Source organism: Phascolarctos cinereus, unplaced genomic scaffold, assembly GCF_003287225.1.
Source record: "Phascolarctos cinereus isolate Bilbo 61053 unplaced genomic scaffold, phaCin_HiC Scaffold_7;HRSCAF=346, whole genome shotgun sequence".
Classification (NCBI taxonomy): Eukaryota; Metazoa; Chordata; class Mammalia; order Diprotodontia; family Phascolarctidae; genus Phascolarctos; species Phascolarctos cinereus.
The window spans coordinates 180442895-180458673 of record NW_027556180.1 but is presented as its reverse complement, the minus strand read 5'-3'; the positions used below and the strand labels follow the sequence as shown (position 1 = coordinate 180458673).

Below are 15779 nucleotides of genomic sequence, written 5' to 3'. Positions count from 1 at the left end.
CAATATAGTTTTACGGAAGCCAGCGGTGTATCTTACAACCTGGGGCATTTGTTTAATCTGAACCAATAGGTTTCTCTCACTTTGTAGATTGATGATATTCCAAGTAGATGCAGCTCACCCAAAGACACCCCTTCCCACACCAAAGAGAAGTGGGACAGGATTCCCATGCTGTTGAAAAGTGGAGAGGGATAGTAAACTACTTCCTTTGTTTATCTGAAGACTGGAAAGACTAAGAAAGATGTTCAAGGAAAGAAATCCAGATTACAAGAATCAGGAAAATAATAATAGTCAACATTTATATAGTATTTTGAGGTTATGCATATATTGTCTTATTTGATCCTTACAACAACCCTGTGAGGTAGGGGATATCCTCATTTTAAAGATGTCTTCCCTCTCTTGATTATTTCCAGTTTATCTTGCATATATCTTGTTTATACCTAGCTGTTTGCATGTTTTCTTTCTCATTAGACTGTGAGCTCCTTGAGAGAAGGGATTTTTTTAGGGGGGTGTTTTTAAAAATTCTCAGCCCTTAATACAGTGGTGCATATTGGCATAATTTGAATGATGAGGAAACTGAATTGCCTGAGGTCATACAGCTAACAAGCACCAGAGGCAGGAAAACTCAGGTCTACCAGATTCCAAATATAGTAAATTATCCTCTATGCCATCATCCAGGAAAATGGACAAATCAACACTGTGAAAGTTTGTGACCAGACACTGGGATGTAGAGGCCACCATCTAGTGGTTGTTTGGAACTTCACAGCCTGTCTTTGTATTCCCCAAAGAATTCTCCCATACCTTCAGATTAAGAAAAATTGATCACATCTTCCTATTAATTTTGCAAATGAAAATATTATGAGATATGTTATTCCCTGCAGAAATCTTGACTCACAGCTATAGATGGTGACTTGCTATCCCTAGAGCAATTGTATTTATAATTCAATTTTGACCACATTTTTTCACCATTGTTATTGGCACTTGGTATTCCTTCTCCGAGATGCCCCAAAATCAAATTCTGAGATCCATTTTATTGCTGGTTAGTTTGTGTGTGTACACAAATACAAATATGCATGTGTGTGTATATACATATATGTGTATATATATATGTATATGCACACATATACACATGTATATTTTTTCTATACACACCCAAACTACCCAGCATTAAAGTTGATATCAGAATTTGGGTTTAGGCCTTCTTGGGAGACAGAACACAAATACATTCGTACATACATATACATGCACATACACATATACATGCGTGCCTGTATATGTGTATAATGCATATGTGCATGTGCATACATGTACCCAAACAGCTATGTGTATACATATGTATATATAGTGATGTACATGCATGTATACATATGTGCACATACACAGACACATATGTTTGCACATAGGCACCTATGCGTGTACACACATGTGTATATATACACACATGGATACGTGTGTGTGTGTGTGTGTGTGTGTGTGTGTGTGTGTGTGGTGTGTCTTGAGAGTTGGAATCCCTATTTGGCATGTAAAGGAGAGCAGACAAAACCACATGAACTTAAAAATGTCAAGTAAGCTAGGTGGTGCAGCAGACTGAAACAGGAAAATCTGAATTCAAATACTGCTCCAAACTCTGGCTAACTGTGTGACCCTGGACAAGTCATGTAAACTCTCTTAGCCTCAATTTCCTCATATGCAAAATATGGATAATAATAGAACCTGCCTCACAGGGTTCTTCTGAGGATGAAATAAGATCATATATATCACTTTGCAAGATCACTTTGCAAACCTTAAAGTGCTATGTAAATACTAGCTATTGTGAATGTCCAGGTTTCAGTAAGAATCTTGTCCTGTGGTATGCTAATCAAGTTTGCAGTGTGTCTTCCATCCAAGTCTGACTTTCCTTCCTTTGCTCTCTTGATAGATGGCAATAGCAGTGATTCTGATCCAGATACTGGGACCACAGTGCTAAATCTGCAACCAAGGGCAAGGCGTTTTTTGATGGACCAGCATCAGAAAGCCCAGCAGCAATACCGCATGGAATGGAGAAATGAAGTGCATGGAGATGCCAGCAGAGGGCAGCCCTCCATCACCTCAGCTCTCCACAGCTCAGCAGTCCAAGCACAGACACCAGGTGTGCTCCGGGAGCCTTTGCTCTCCAAAGCCAAATTTGGCACTGTGAGAGAAGAAGGTTTGACTGAAGGCAAAAGACCAGTGCCTCCCCCCAGGCTAGTCAGGCGGGCCTCAGAGCCTGGAAACCAGAAACACAGATATGGAAGTGATAACCCTTAGTGGAAACAGCCAAAACAGGACTGTGGTAACTGGCCTAACACATCTGTAGCTTATTACCCTGAAATCTGACAGAACAATTGAATCCATTTTAAACTCACTATGGATCTAAATATTTTCTGTGGGAGGCAGGGCCAAGCCATCGATTTAATGGGATGAAATGAAAAGCCCAGCAGGAGGAAAACAAACAAAACAAAGGAAAAATAAAACATAAAGCATCTTTTATGATTAGCTTCTAGCAATTGCATTCTTTCCAGGCTTGAAAAAAAAAAGTGTGCCTTTAATGGTTCTGGAATTGAATAACAGAACTAAAATATTTTTAGCAAACACCATTGATGGTGAAAACACATATATCTATGCTTCATTCGAGCTTTTATTTATTAAATTTTCTTTTCATCTAAAACCCATGTCTAAATGAATAGTACCCCCAATTTAAAAAATACATAGAACATTTTTCTTGAAAAAGAAAGCAGAACAATATGGGGCTATTTTTGAAAGATGACAAGTCTGTCAGCAGAGGTTGGGGGAGTTTCCCATACTGCAATGTGGCAACAAAGAGTATTTTTCAAAACAGAGTGTTCAACTACAGCATTCAAGTCTCTATCAGGAAAACCATCAGATAAGCTGTATGGACAAAGTGACCCGACTGTCGTCAAGTGGCCTAAGGGCCGTGTGACCCCGCCTCCACATATTAATGAAGAGCAGCAATCTTTCAGTCTGTCTCTATCTTGTGTTTGGCTGTGATGTGAAAAGTGAATCTCCACTTCTTGTTTACCTGGTGCAAACGGACTGACTAGGCAGTGTAGGCGAGAATTGCCACGTGGTGGGTTGCAGACTTAGCTGACTATGAAGTTCCATCCACACTATTTGTAAGCAGTGTGGGGGCAATAGGGCATCTCAGAGTTCCATGTGTTTACATTGTATCAGTTGATAACTTATACTGTGCAATATTAGGGAGGATGCAGGCAGTCCTGGATCCATGCCCACCCAGTACCACCTCTTCAGGTAGAATCTCCCGTTTTGGGGACTTTAGGACAATGAATCCAGGTCATTAGCTTCAAGTTGAGGAAAACAGGTGGTATGCTATGCTCCAGAATTTTACAACAATGAGAGAATTCTCATTGTTATTTGTAGATTTTTACCCAGAAGACATTTTCATGTGAGAATTTAAAATAATCTGCTATACCTACTTAAAAAAAAAACCTACTAGCTTAGAGATGGCTACATATAAAACAAATGCAATTATAACTCAACGTTTTTCCATCTAAATTGAACCCTAGATATATGAGTAATCTAAGGTATAGCATAAATTTAAGTATCTGTGAAATTTAAGTATATCAAATTGCTATTTGATTCATTATTCCCTGTAACATAACTTTTTATGTCTTGACCTTCTTTTTTTTTGCTAAATTATACTCTTTTAAAACTTGATTGGTACCAAGATTTAGACTAATTATGTCCCCATATAAGATTGAAATTTGACAGAGGCTCCCCAAATTTTATATAGGTAAAAACTTGAAAGGGCTACAAAGACCTGACTTGTATTAATTAAGATGTAAAAATGGGTATGGTTTAATCGAGTAATTAGAAGGTTCAAGTAGAGATTTTCATCTTTAATTTGATCATGAAGCCTTCCTCATTGTTTCTCATGCCCTAGACCCTGAACCCCTGGAACATGGTTTGGTATAGGACTGGAAGCAGTGTGACCAACCCAGAACAAACATGTCTGTCAGACATGTTTTCAGAACCTCTAGAGATGCCTAACAGATACTCAGGTTATGTGAGGAAAAAAAACCAAAAACAACAACAACAGTTTTTAAACCACTTTGACTTTGGGCTTAGTACCAAAAACCAAAATGAAAAAAAAAACAAAGCCCTACCAAAAACCAACATGAAAAAAAAATCCCACCAAAACTTTAAACATAGAATAGGTATTTATAGATTTTTTGGTAAAGAGAAAAAATAGAGGCGGTTTATAGATTTTTGATGAAGGTATATAATTGAGTTTAAAAGATTTGTGATATATTTTTAACAAAGCAAGAGTAAGTTATGGTTTTCAGATTAGTCTAGATGTTTAAAATGTATAGAAAATGAAGGAGAAAGAGAAACTGACCCTTAATACTGTCCCAAGTTTTTTGACTTTACAATTTTCATGCAAGATTACAAGGAGGGAACAGGGAAATCTTTTTATAACTCATTTGTTACTTCTTAAGGAAGTAGACAAAATTCAATTTTCACTTAAGATTATTTACATTATAAACTTGCATGTCATTTATAAATTTATTTTTTACAAAGAAAGGACAAGTGTCAGGTGTTTTAATGTGTAATTTGAAAAAACATCAGTGCCTTGCACATAGTAAATGTCTGTTTAATTGAATTGAATTAATATACATGCATACTTTTCCCCCCTTTGAAACAAAGCAAGTTAAGAGATAGCTATCTAAGCTTGCCTCTATTTTTTTCCCTGTCATCAGATATTATGATAGCAATTGTCTTTGGTGATCATATGGAAATTCTAGGTAATGTCTAAGGCAAAGAGTATACAAGTCTTACAACAACACCTACCTTTAAACAACTATTATTATAACAGAATATCTGCATAACAAAAAGATTGCCAAACCTCAGCTAATGGCTCACTTATTTCAAGCATTATTTGACAACAAAATTTTAGTACAACAACAACGACGACGATGACAATTTGACTGTTCTTTGGAGGTTATTGTAACAAAAGTTAACTTGTATACAGGCCTTTCTTCTCAAATCATTCTGAGGGCTCATTCTGAGGCATTTTTTTTAAAACTGAAAACAGGTATAAATTAGGTTTTTGTTCTTTTGGAATGATTCATTCAAAAATGCCACATTGAGATGGCTTTCTTTAGATCTTGCAGATTTGTGTATTTTGTTTTGGGCAGCCTTTGGTAATTGCAGGATTCTACCCAGCTGTCTGGCATGTGACTTTTTTTTAGCTTAGATTATGCTTTGTGGTGAGATTGGACAACAGTACTTGGGTGAGGGTGGGGGATTGTTAATTTATATTTTAAAAATCTTGAATTAAAATGTATAGAATCACATTAATTTATTAAACACTTAAGCACATTTTGCATTTGTTGCACTACCCAAGTTATGTTTATATTGAAATTAGCATCTCAGTATCAAATGTAAAAATCGCAATGTTTTTGTTGATTGGAAGATTAAGTTTGTCTATATTCTGTAAGGAATGATTAAAGAGTTTGCTTTATTCAGTAAGTGGAAATGCAAGTTGACATTGTCAGCCAAGGTTTGGATGAAACTAGCATGACCTCCATCACTGTAGGCAAGAATGAATCACAGATCACAGCAGATTTCCCATTCTGTTGGATCTTGTTTGTTTTATTGCTATAACATATTGGTTTTTTTTTTCTTTTTCTCTCCCAATTCTTTTTTTCCCTTATTACTCTTCATTTCATTACTAAGGAAACCTGGATATTCACTGTGATGTTAAATAGTTCACTTTGCTTAGTATTGAACCTTAGTTTCTAAATTATTTTAGACTTTGCAATAGATCTAGGCAATTTATTCATTTAAACTGATTATTTAACATTATGGAACCAAACATCCACAAGGTTTATGGAATTTGTTAATTAGTTGTTTGATATCATTCATTTTTCTTCTTTCACTCCTAGTTTTTTTTTTAAATCACAAGAATTCTGTTTTACATAATTATATACATACAGCAAGTTACAGGTCAGCATTCTTATTTTGATGGTGAGTGAATGGGATGTTCAGGTTACCAGACTGTTACCATACCTATCTGAAAGGAAGCACAGCATAGTGGATGGAGAGTGTAACCCAGCCTTAGGCTAGGTTCAAGTCCTTGCCTCTGACATATACTAGTGATAAGACGATTTAACCTCCTTGGCCCAGGAAACTCTCTAAGACGATAAATTGAAGTTGCTAATGTGCATTTTTGGACAGCTAGGTGACTCAGTGGATAGAGTGTTGGGCCTGAAGTCAGAAACAGTCGACTATCTTTGTGAGCTCAAATCTGGCCTCAGATACTAGGTGTGTAACCCTGGGCAAGTCATTTAACCCTGTTTGCCTTGGTTCCTCATTATAAAATGAGCTGGAGAAGGAAATGGCAAACCAATCCACAATCTTTGCCAAGAAAACCTCAAATGGGATCACGAAGAGTTGGATACAACTGAAACAAATGAACAACGACAAAAAATATGCATTATATATAGGGAGTTTCCATACCTGGAGTTCCTTGCACTAATGAAATCACAGGTCTTGGCCAAAATAACAAAAAAAAAAAGACTATATCCACTTCACAAACATGCTCAATTTTCAAACAAGTAGATCACAATAAAATATATTTTGCATAAAAACTATACTGACTGTAATTTCATCTTTTCTTGATGATTCAGAAGATGCGTCAGGATCTTATCCAGCTTGTGTCCTTGTTATGAATATAAGTTATCATTATTCTGTAGATATATGGACATTCTGAATAATAGATTTTTTGTAATTGATAGAAATTTCATTAGACTAGCTCATTTCATTGATTTTTTTTGTTCATGGATTTTTTCATTTCTGCAGCAAAATATTTTAAATGCTCAATTTAATTGTACCAAATTCTGGGCACAATGAAGTGATGACTGTAATTGTTACTGATTTCTCATTTTGACAAGACATTTACATATAATAAACCCACACTACAGGATCAAGCTCCTAACTCCTTAACTCCTGGGTGCCCTATCCTATCCCTACAGCTTACCATTCCCATGCTCACCCAGAGCCTTTATCTCCATCCATCAAGCTCCCTCTTGGCCACAAAACCACAGAATAACAGAAATTGAGTTCTAAGAGACCTCAGAAGCCAACTAGTCCAACCTAGTCCCAAAGGAAATCTCTGCTATAATCCCAAATGATAACTTCTTCTGAAAAACCTCCAAAGGGAAACAAATCACTAGAGACTGCTCATTCTTCCTTGAGATGGCTCTAATTGTAAGGGAGGGAGTTCTTCCTAAGAACAGGCATATATTGGCTTCTTTGCCAACTACTACCCTGGCTCTGCCTTCTTGGGCAAAACAACAAATCTAATCCCTCTTCCAGGGCAGTACTTCAAATACGTGAAAACAGCTATTAATGTGCCTCCCAACTCTTTTCTTGTGGCTAAATATGTCCATTTCCTTCAACTAATCCTCTTATAACATGAATTCAAGGTCCTTCCTCATCCTGATTGCCCTTCTCTGGATACTGTCCAGCTTGTCAGTGTCCTTTCGAAACTGTGGCAGTCCAAACTGATGGCAGTACTCTAGATGAGGTCTGAGTAAGGTAGAGTACAGGTCCTGGAACCTAGTTGCCTTAGGAATGAAAACTTCTGCCTCAAATTGTAGAACCTGTATCTATAGCTTGGAGCTGGTGGAATCCTTTTCTTGCTCCTTGGCCAGAAGGGAGAGTAAGGAAGAAGGGTCTGAACTTCCACTGTAACAGTCAGGGGAGATATATTCCAATTTAGAATTCTTAATTCAGTTGTGGAAACATTATCACACATGGTAGCTGTGGTTTAATGGAAAGAATGCCCTAAACTATGAAGCTGGAAACCTGCGTTCTAGCTCTGTCTGCCATTGACTTGGCAGGTAACCCTGGGCACTCAACTTCTTTTTTTCTGGGCCTCAGTTTCCTTATCTCTAAAATGGGAATGAATTAGATAACTATTCTAAAGTCTCATCTAGCTGTAAATGGCTATCCGTTAGTATATTTGGTCCCTTCTCAGTCTAAGTGCAATGATCATATATAACACCAACCCTATGATCTGATACATCTTGAGTTCCCTGTGGATCAGATGGGCTTTTGTGAGCTACACTAGGAATCTAACCACCATATATACCATTGTTTCTGTGGGAGCATGCCATCTGCATTATAACAAATCAACTTTTGGACACAAATTCAGTAGAGCTTGAGGACTTCCTTTGTTTTCATAATAAATCCACTAGCTTCATTTAATATTAGACATCTAATTGAAGTCTTTCACTTTGCTCAGAAAATTAAATCTTAAAATATAGTGAACAAATTATGTATAATTATATATAAACCTCTCATGTTCACGTCATTCTTTAATATTGCTAAAATGGATACTCATCCCAAAGAAACAGGAAAATGATATTGCCTTAGTTTTCATGATAAATAGATCAAAAACTTAGATTTGCTTAAGGTGCCACAACAAGATACTGTTAGAGGTCATATGAAGAACAAAAATGATAGAATCCAAGACCTGTGCAATATCTATGTGCTGTAGAAAGCTTAAAATTACATAAATCATGTGTGCATGCATGCACACAAACACCCACATAGTCCAAGATCCCAAGTGAAGAACAGATGAATTTGTTGCACTAGTCATTAAGGTTTGTCTTACAATTTGTATCTCACTAAGCAAATTCAGAATTGTCCTAACATAGGCTATCATGCCAACAAACGGGCATGAATTCCAAAGTTCATGACTTTAAACCTTCATGAGACCTATTCATTAAGAAGAGAGTTGAGATTTTTTGAGAAAGATGTGGTCTGAAAAAGATCACTTCCCATCTAGCCAGGTTTTCTTTAATTGTAATTGTTAGTTAGCATTCTGAATAACCTTTCTCTATAGCATAGATTGCATTGGAAGAGGCATTTCTGTTAATCAACAGAGCATATATGTATCAATCAGTTCAAGACTGATTAAAATAAAATTCTTTTTGTTGTAACAAGTGTCCCCCTATTCATTTTGTTGTGCATCGGACTATATATCTAGCATTAATAAATAACAACACTCTCTACCTACTGTTTATAAGTGCTGTTTTTCCCTGTGAGGGCAACATAGGATATCTTAAAATTCTTCCTTCTAAAGGACGAATCAATAATCAATATTCAAGAAATATTATACTTCAGTACTTTTATGGATCCACGATGTCATCAGTATCGGTATTTCCTCCAACATGGCAGATCACAACTTATCTATGCTTTCTCATTCTCCTGTGACTCTTGCCCAAGTCTTCCCATATATTCTCTATATACCAGGCTCTGGGCCTTTCTCTAGATCTCTTGAAATTAGGAGGATACCAGTGAGGAAAGTTAGCCATATGTTGTTCTTGATAAATCACCGACCAACCTGTTCTTCTGGTCATACACTGCCTTAATGCCACTTCTCTTGCATAATTCTCCATTGCCAATGTGTTGCAGCCTACTCATACCTATCACATGAATGAAAAAATGAAAAAAAAATACTAAGAGTTTACTATGCGCAAAGTACTATATATTATGTGTTAGACATACAAATAGAAAAGTAAGGCAATTTCGGCCCTCAAGGAGCTCACATTTTAAAGGGGGATAGAACACATAAATGAGGTTTCAGTTGCAAATCTAAAAGACCCCATGGTGCTTAGGATACAGCAGATAATGAGATAGTAATTCATCTTCTTTATTATTTCCACTAATGAGACCACATTAGTTTCTGATGTTGAACCAGTTGTTAGTACCAAGGACTTTGGTTGTGAGAACCTTCTTTTCTGGGTCTTCAGTAGCCAAGGCTGCAGAAATTGCCAGGTCTCATTTCTTCAGGTGTTGATACCCAGGATGATGACTATGTGGCATGGGTTGTAAGGGGTGCCAGTGGTCTCAGGGACATTGATATTCCTAGGGCTCTTGAACTCATAATCCTGGGCTGTTTCCATCTGGGTCTGAGAGGATATGGTGGTCAAGGTGGTGGTAATGATTTGACTTGTCTGGCATACGTATGCTACTTTGTGTGGCTTCATCTAGGCTTGTTTGCCTGCCCTGTTGGTCACAATTGGTTAACAACTGCTGGAGTTGGCTGGCCCCTTCTTCATAGGGGTTTCTCCCCTGAATCAAGGCCAGGGGTGTTGGGTTGGAATCAGGATTAGTGGCATGAGGAGTGTTGCTATTTCCAAGGCTTTTGGGCTCAGTATCCTGGACTGTTTCCATTGGTTCTTGAGGGGAAGCAGTGGTGGCAGTGATTTGACTCACTTGACTCGTGCTTCTTCTTGTCTGTTCCTCGGGGCTCCTTGCTGCTTTGGCAATAGGCTTTGCTATTATATTACCCTTTGGCCTACCCTTAAATTTAATTCTTCAGAAATGGCAGTATTCAAGAACATGATGCTATACAGTATTGATGAAAAAAATACAGACATCAAAAAAATGGATGTTTGTTTCTGGGAATAGTATATTGTCATTGGAAAAAGTGCCCAATTTCCCAAAAGCAGCCCAGTCTGCCTTCCACTGGTTCAGTTGTGGACCCAGCTCATTGTCCAACTGCAGTGTCTGTCCAGGATAGATGTACTAATTGACCAGGTCTGTGGGTTCTAAGTCATGCTCTGGACCTGGGGTGGAGAACCTGTTGCCTCAATTTGTGGCCCTCTAGGTGCTCAAGTGTGGCCCTTTTGAATCCAAACTTCACAGAACAAATCCCCTTAATAAAAGGATTTGTTCTGTAAAACTTAGACTCATTTAAAAGGCTGCATCAAAGGACCTCGAAGTCTATCTGTGGCCTCGAGGCTGCAAGTTCCCCGCCCCTGGTCTGGTATTTTACTGAGTAGATAGTTGAGCCAAATATTTTTGAGTGCCCGTGGCTCTTATTTAAGAGGCTCTGAAATATGGTGAAGTTTGATGCAAGCAGGACAATGTTGTCTGCAAACAGGAACATCTGCGGCATCAAACCATCAACTTGTTGTTTGGTCATTTCAGTCACATCTGACTGTTCCTGCCAGCTGTAGACAGGCTTGCAGGGCATAAAAGCAAACGAGGTTAGTACATTAATTGTGTGAATTCCTCTGTATGTTTCTTCTCCATAACCCTCAGCAGCCATTTTCACTCACTAAACCTGTAGCACTGGCTCACCTCCCTGTGGATTCAATACGGGAACTCTGAATAATTTGTTGGTCTCTCCAGAGGGCAGCATGGTCTTACTCCCTGGTGTGTGCCTTTCATTTTCTCTTTCTTTTTTTCTACTAGGTAAGTTTCATGGGGCAGGATACAGCATGAAATACTTGGATATCACAGTCCTGTCCAGGTAGCAAGAGAGGATAAAAGCAGGGCTCCATTAGGTGGGCGCCATTTTCTCTAAAATCCTTTTCACCTTCATAACTCCCTTCTATCTCTCCTCTGACATCACTTCTCTTCTCTGTTGTCACTCCAAGTATAATATATCCTGCTATGCAAACCAGGTGAATGAAGCTAGGACAGAATGTCAATGTACTAGCAGGAGCTAAACAGCTCCATTTATTTCCTGTTGTCCTTAGGTCAGGGCTTACTAAACTCTTTTCCATCAAGGACCCTTTTGGCAGGCTGATGAAGCTAATAGCCTCATTCTTAGAATAATATTTTTTAAAAATTCATTTTGAAGGAAATACATGATTCCAATTAGATGTTTGTGAAAATTAAGATACAATATATTTTCTCCTCATTTAATTTCACACATCCTCTTCCCAAATTTATCCATAGACTTCTTAACACTCCATGGACCGCAGTTTAAGAACTCCTGCTCTAGATGCACAATAAAATGTACCGCCAACTCCTTCATCTCTCAAAAGGGAGGCTATGAGTCATCTTTAAATTTTGCTGCCACTTTTTCAGTATCTTTTTTTGTCTTCTGGTTTCATGGGTACCAAGATTGTCAAAATCAGCAATTCCATTCCTCTTAGTACATCCATTTATTTGCTGCTGGACAAGTTTCTCCCATATGAATTACCACCAGAAGCTAAATTGATGCATAGAGACCATCTAAAAACTTCCTGATGCTTAACACCCTCTGTCTCCTTTCCTATCACTGAAGAAGCAAAAGGAGACCACACTTAACTGTGTTTTTGACTCATCAGTGATCATGGCTAAAGAATTCATTACCAAATGGCCTCTCCATTCAGGTTGACAATCACAAAGTAGAGTTAGTGGGGTGCTGAGACCATGAATGATAAAATTTGTTAGCTCTTGGTCTCCATGAACAAAGGCGACGGTGACCTCCGTGCCATGATGAGGCACTAAAGTAGGACTCCGTTGCCATACACACTGAGTATCACTTAGAGTCAAGAAACATTTTTTTAAAATTCCATTTAGCAAAATTTGCTTCTTTCCTTTATGTAGCTGATTTATGTAGCTAACCTTCTAAAAATAAAGTTAAAAATAACAAAAGCAAATCTGGGGAAATAGGAATATATATCTCCCTAAAGATTATTGTAAAGAAATGAAAAATAATAGAAACATCTCAATGAAGAAAATCTATTAAAGAAGAGCATCCTTCCTTTACTGGAAGTTAAGATGACCCCTGCCTAATTTCTTCAGTGCTGAGGCAATGCCTGTTGCATTCAAACAGCCAGTTTGCCCTTTTGGAATTTTTTTCAAAAAACAAATGTTACATATTTTTTAAACATTTAAGAAAAAAATCTCCCCAAATAAAATATATTCGTGTAAATCATTTATGTTCAAGGACAAAATAAGAAATCATGAGGTGATTCTGTTTTCTGTTAAAGACATCTTTTCCCAGCTTATCATTTGACTTTATTTTATCTTTGTTCCCACTTCTTAGCTGCCACAACATTGAGCAGATCGATGGTCAGGACAATAGCAAACATCTGTTTTTTATGGGGACTGCTACTGGTGTGGCAGTTGGTTACCTGGTGATTCCCTAGCACAAAATTTTTAGTCTCAGATGTAGGAGAGGTTCCTCAACGGAAAAAAGAAGGGATAATTTTCACAATCTGTCCATGAAACACCAGTGGATACTTTTGCAAGTATCTCTTTGAGTATCTTCCTTTTATATTGAGGTCAGTGTAGAGCAGGGGTGGGGAACCTGCAGCCTTGAGGCCACGTGTGGTCCTGTAGGTCCTCAAGTATGACCCTTTGACTGAATTCAAAATTCACAGAACGAATCCCTTTAATAAAAGGATTCGTTCTGTACAACTTGGATTCAGTCAAAAGGCTGCACCCAAGGACCTAGAAGGCCACATGTGGCCTCAAGGCCACAAGTCCCCCCCCCCGAGACTGATGGCTTCATTTTTATGCCTCTGATTAAAAATTAAACCATCCAAAGTATGTGATGATGGCCTCTAAAACAACTTACTGTCTATAATTACAATAGAGTGTTTTCAGTATATATTTTTTTGAAGTGGGTTTTGGGTTTTAAATCTAAAGTTTTAGCTTGTTTTAAAAATACCTTCTTAATGAGTTATATTAGTACCTTGCTCCCTTCCCTGCTTCAGGAAAAAAAAATATCATATACCATTCTAGATAATTAGACCTCTACTATAGTCTCAAAGTGTCTTAGAAGGATATGCCAGGTCTTAGGAAATCAGATTTATGCACTTACATATGTTTCAAATGAAAATTCTGAGGAATCTGATGAACACCCAGATTTCAGATTTGTTTAAATGATTGACATTTCCTGTAATCACATCTGAAGGAATTTTTTTTAAAAATTGAGAACTGGTATATATATATATGTATGTATATGTAATTATCCACAGGAGAGAATTCCAAGACATCATTCAGTGGCATGAAACAGACCAATTTCCCATGGTAAAGCCTGTCATAAACTTCAGGTGAAGTGTTAACATAGGGTGGTTGTAAGGATGAATAATATGTCACATGCTTCCTCCTTGAACCTGTCTTCCTCCACATATCCCTATCTCCATTAATCTGCCTCCCCTCCATTGTCCATACATTTCTTAACTTCCACCTGTATCAGTTCAACCCCAGGAAAAATTCTAAGTTAAATGAAGTTTGGCAGCTAGGTCTAGATTGGACCTAGAATCAAGAAGACCCAAGTTCAAATCTAGCCACAGACACCAGTTGTACAATCCTGGCAAGTCACTTAACCTTTCTGAGACTCAGTTTCCTCATTTGTAAAATTGGGGTAACAATAGCACTTATCTTATAGGGTTATTATGAGAACAAAATGATTAGTATATGTAAAGTACTTTATAAACATTACAGTATTATATAAATACTAATTTTTTATTGTTGTTGTTGTTGCCATCTTTGGGTTTCCCAACTTCCAATTCTTCCCCTTTCTCCCTCTTTTTTGGTGCCCTTCATCCTACTCCCCTCAGGCAGTCATTGTTTTCATATCTTTTCTTTGTTAAATTTTATATTCAGAAAATGATGGAATTTTATTCTCACTAAAATATGCAATGAGTAAAGATTTAGGGTCATTTGTGTTGGGACAGGGTAAAAACTTAAAGCAAGTTCAGACGGGGAGGTTTTGGCCATCAGTGAGCAAATGAGGGAGACATCTTTGAAGCACAGAGATTGACCCGAGGCCCCTAGAATCTTACAATAATAGTCATCCATAAGCCCTGAGTGATGATGCCTATGGATCTGCTTTCTAAAACACACACACACACACACACTCTTGCCTTCTTTTAGGCTACTGCCTACAACTTGGTAATCCTCTGCTTATACTTTCTTTTTTCTTTCATTATTTCATTCATTCCTTTGACTAAAATAAATCTGATGGCATCTTCCATTGCTTATAAAATCCAAACCATGTCCATGACCTATTTTCTCCAATTTTATTATCCATTGGTCCTCTATGAAAACGTCCACTCATGTTATATGGACTGATTAGCTAGGTTGGCTACCCGCTGCCCTGTCCACTCAGCCCCTAAACAGTCCTCTGTCTTCTTTTGATAATGCCTTCCCCTACATCTTTCCAATAGTCTGAAGTTTTCCTATACTTCAAGGCCAGGTTCAAATCCCACCTTCTCAGTAAAGCCTTCTTTTACCACCTCCATGCCAAGGTTCTCTCTTGAGCCTCTAAAGATGTTATTTATATGACTACTTTGGAACTTGTTCTTTTTATTTGTATATATTGTTCACCTATATAAAAATTCATTCTTAGTATAGTGGATACAACACTGGACATACAGTCATTAAGACCTAATGCCTCAGATTCTAACTAGGTAAGCCACTTAAACTCTTTCACAGCCTCATCTGAAAATTACTTCACAGGGGTATTGTGGTGATCTCATGAGATTATGAAGTGTTTCACACACCTCATAGCATAATGCAAATGTTAGTTAGCATCAGGGCACCAGAGTGTCAGGCATGGAGTCAGGAAGACTTGAGTTCAAATCTTGTCTCACACACTCACTAGCTGTGTGACCCTGAACAAGTCACTTAACCCTGTTTGTCTCAAATTCCTCCTCTATAAAAGAAACTGAACAGAGAAATGACAAACCACTATAGTATCTTTGCCAAGAAAATCCCAAAAGGGTTCACAAAGAGCTGGACACAACTAAAAATGACTTAGCAAACTATTATCATCCATGGCGCCAGGTACTGTTCTGTAAGCATTAAGTGGGTCCTTAATAAATATTCATACCATAATTTGGTTATAGTGGAAACCTGTCATAGGAGTAGAGGGTTTGTTCTGGACTGGAAGGAAGGTTATTGGAAATATAAGAAACTGGAGCTGTAAGAAAATGGTAAGAAAATAAAACTGTGAAGGGAAGGATGACATTTTCTTTAGA

General features: G+C 37.7%; 1 protein-coding gene across 1 annotated transcript in view; it reads left to right on the top strand.

Annotated features, from left to right (window-relative positions):
* The window catches only part of SLC9A2 (solute carrier family 9 member A2), a 108420-nt gene extending 103341 nt beyond the window's left edge, over window positions 1–5079 (top strand). The window contains 1 exon segment of the mRNA XM_020987895.2: window positions 1916–5079. Coding sequence (XP_020843554.2) covers window positions 1916–2283 — 368 coding nt within the window. The 3' untranslated portion in view covers window positions 2284–5079.
* The last annotated feature ends 10700 nt before the right edge of the window (window positions 5080–15779 follow it).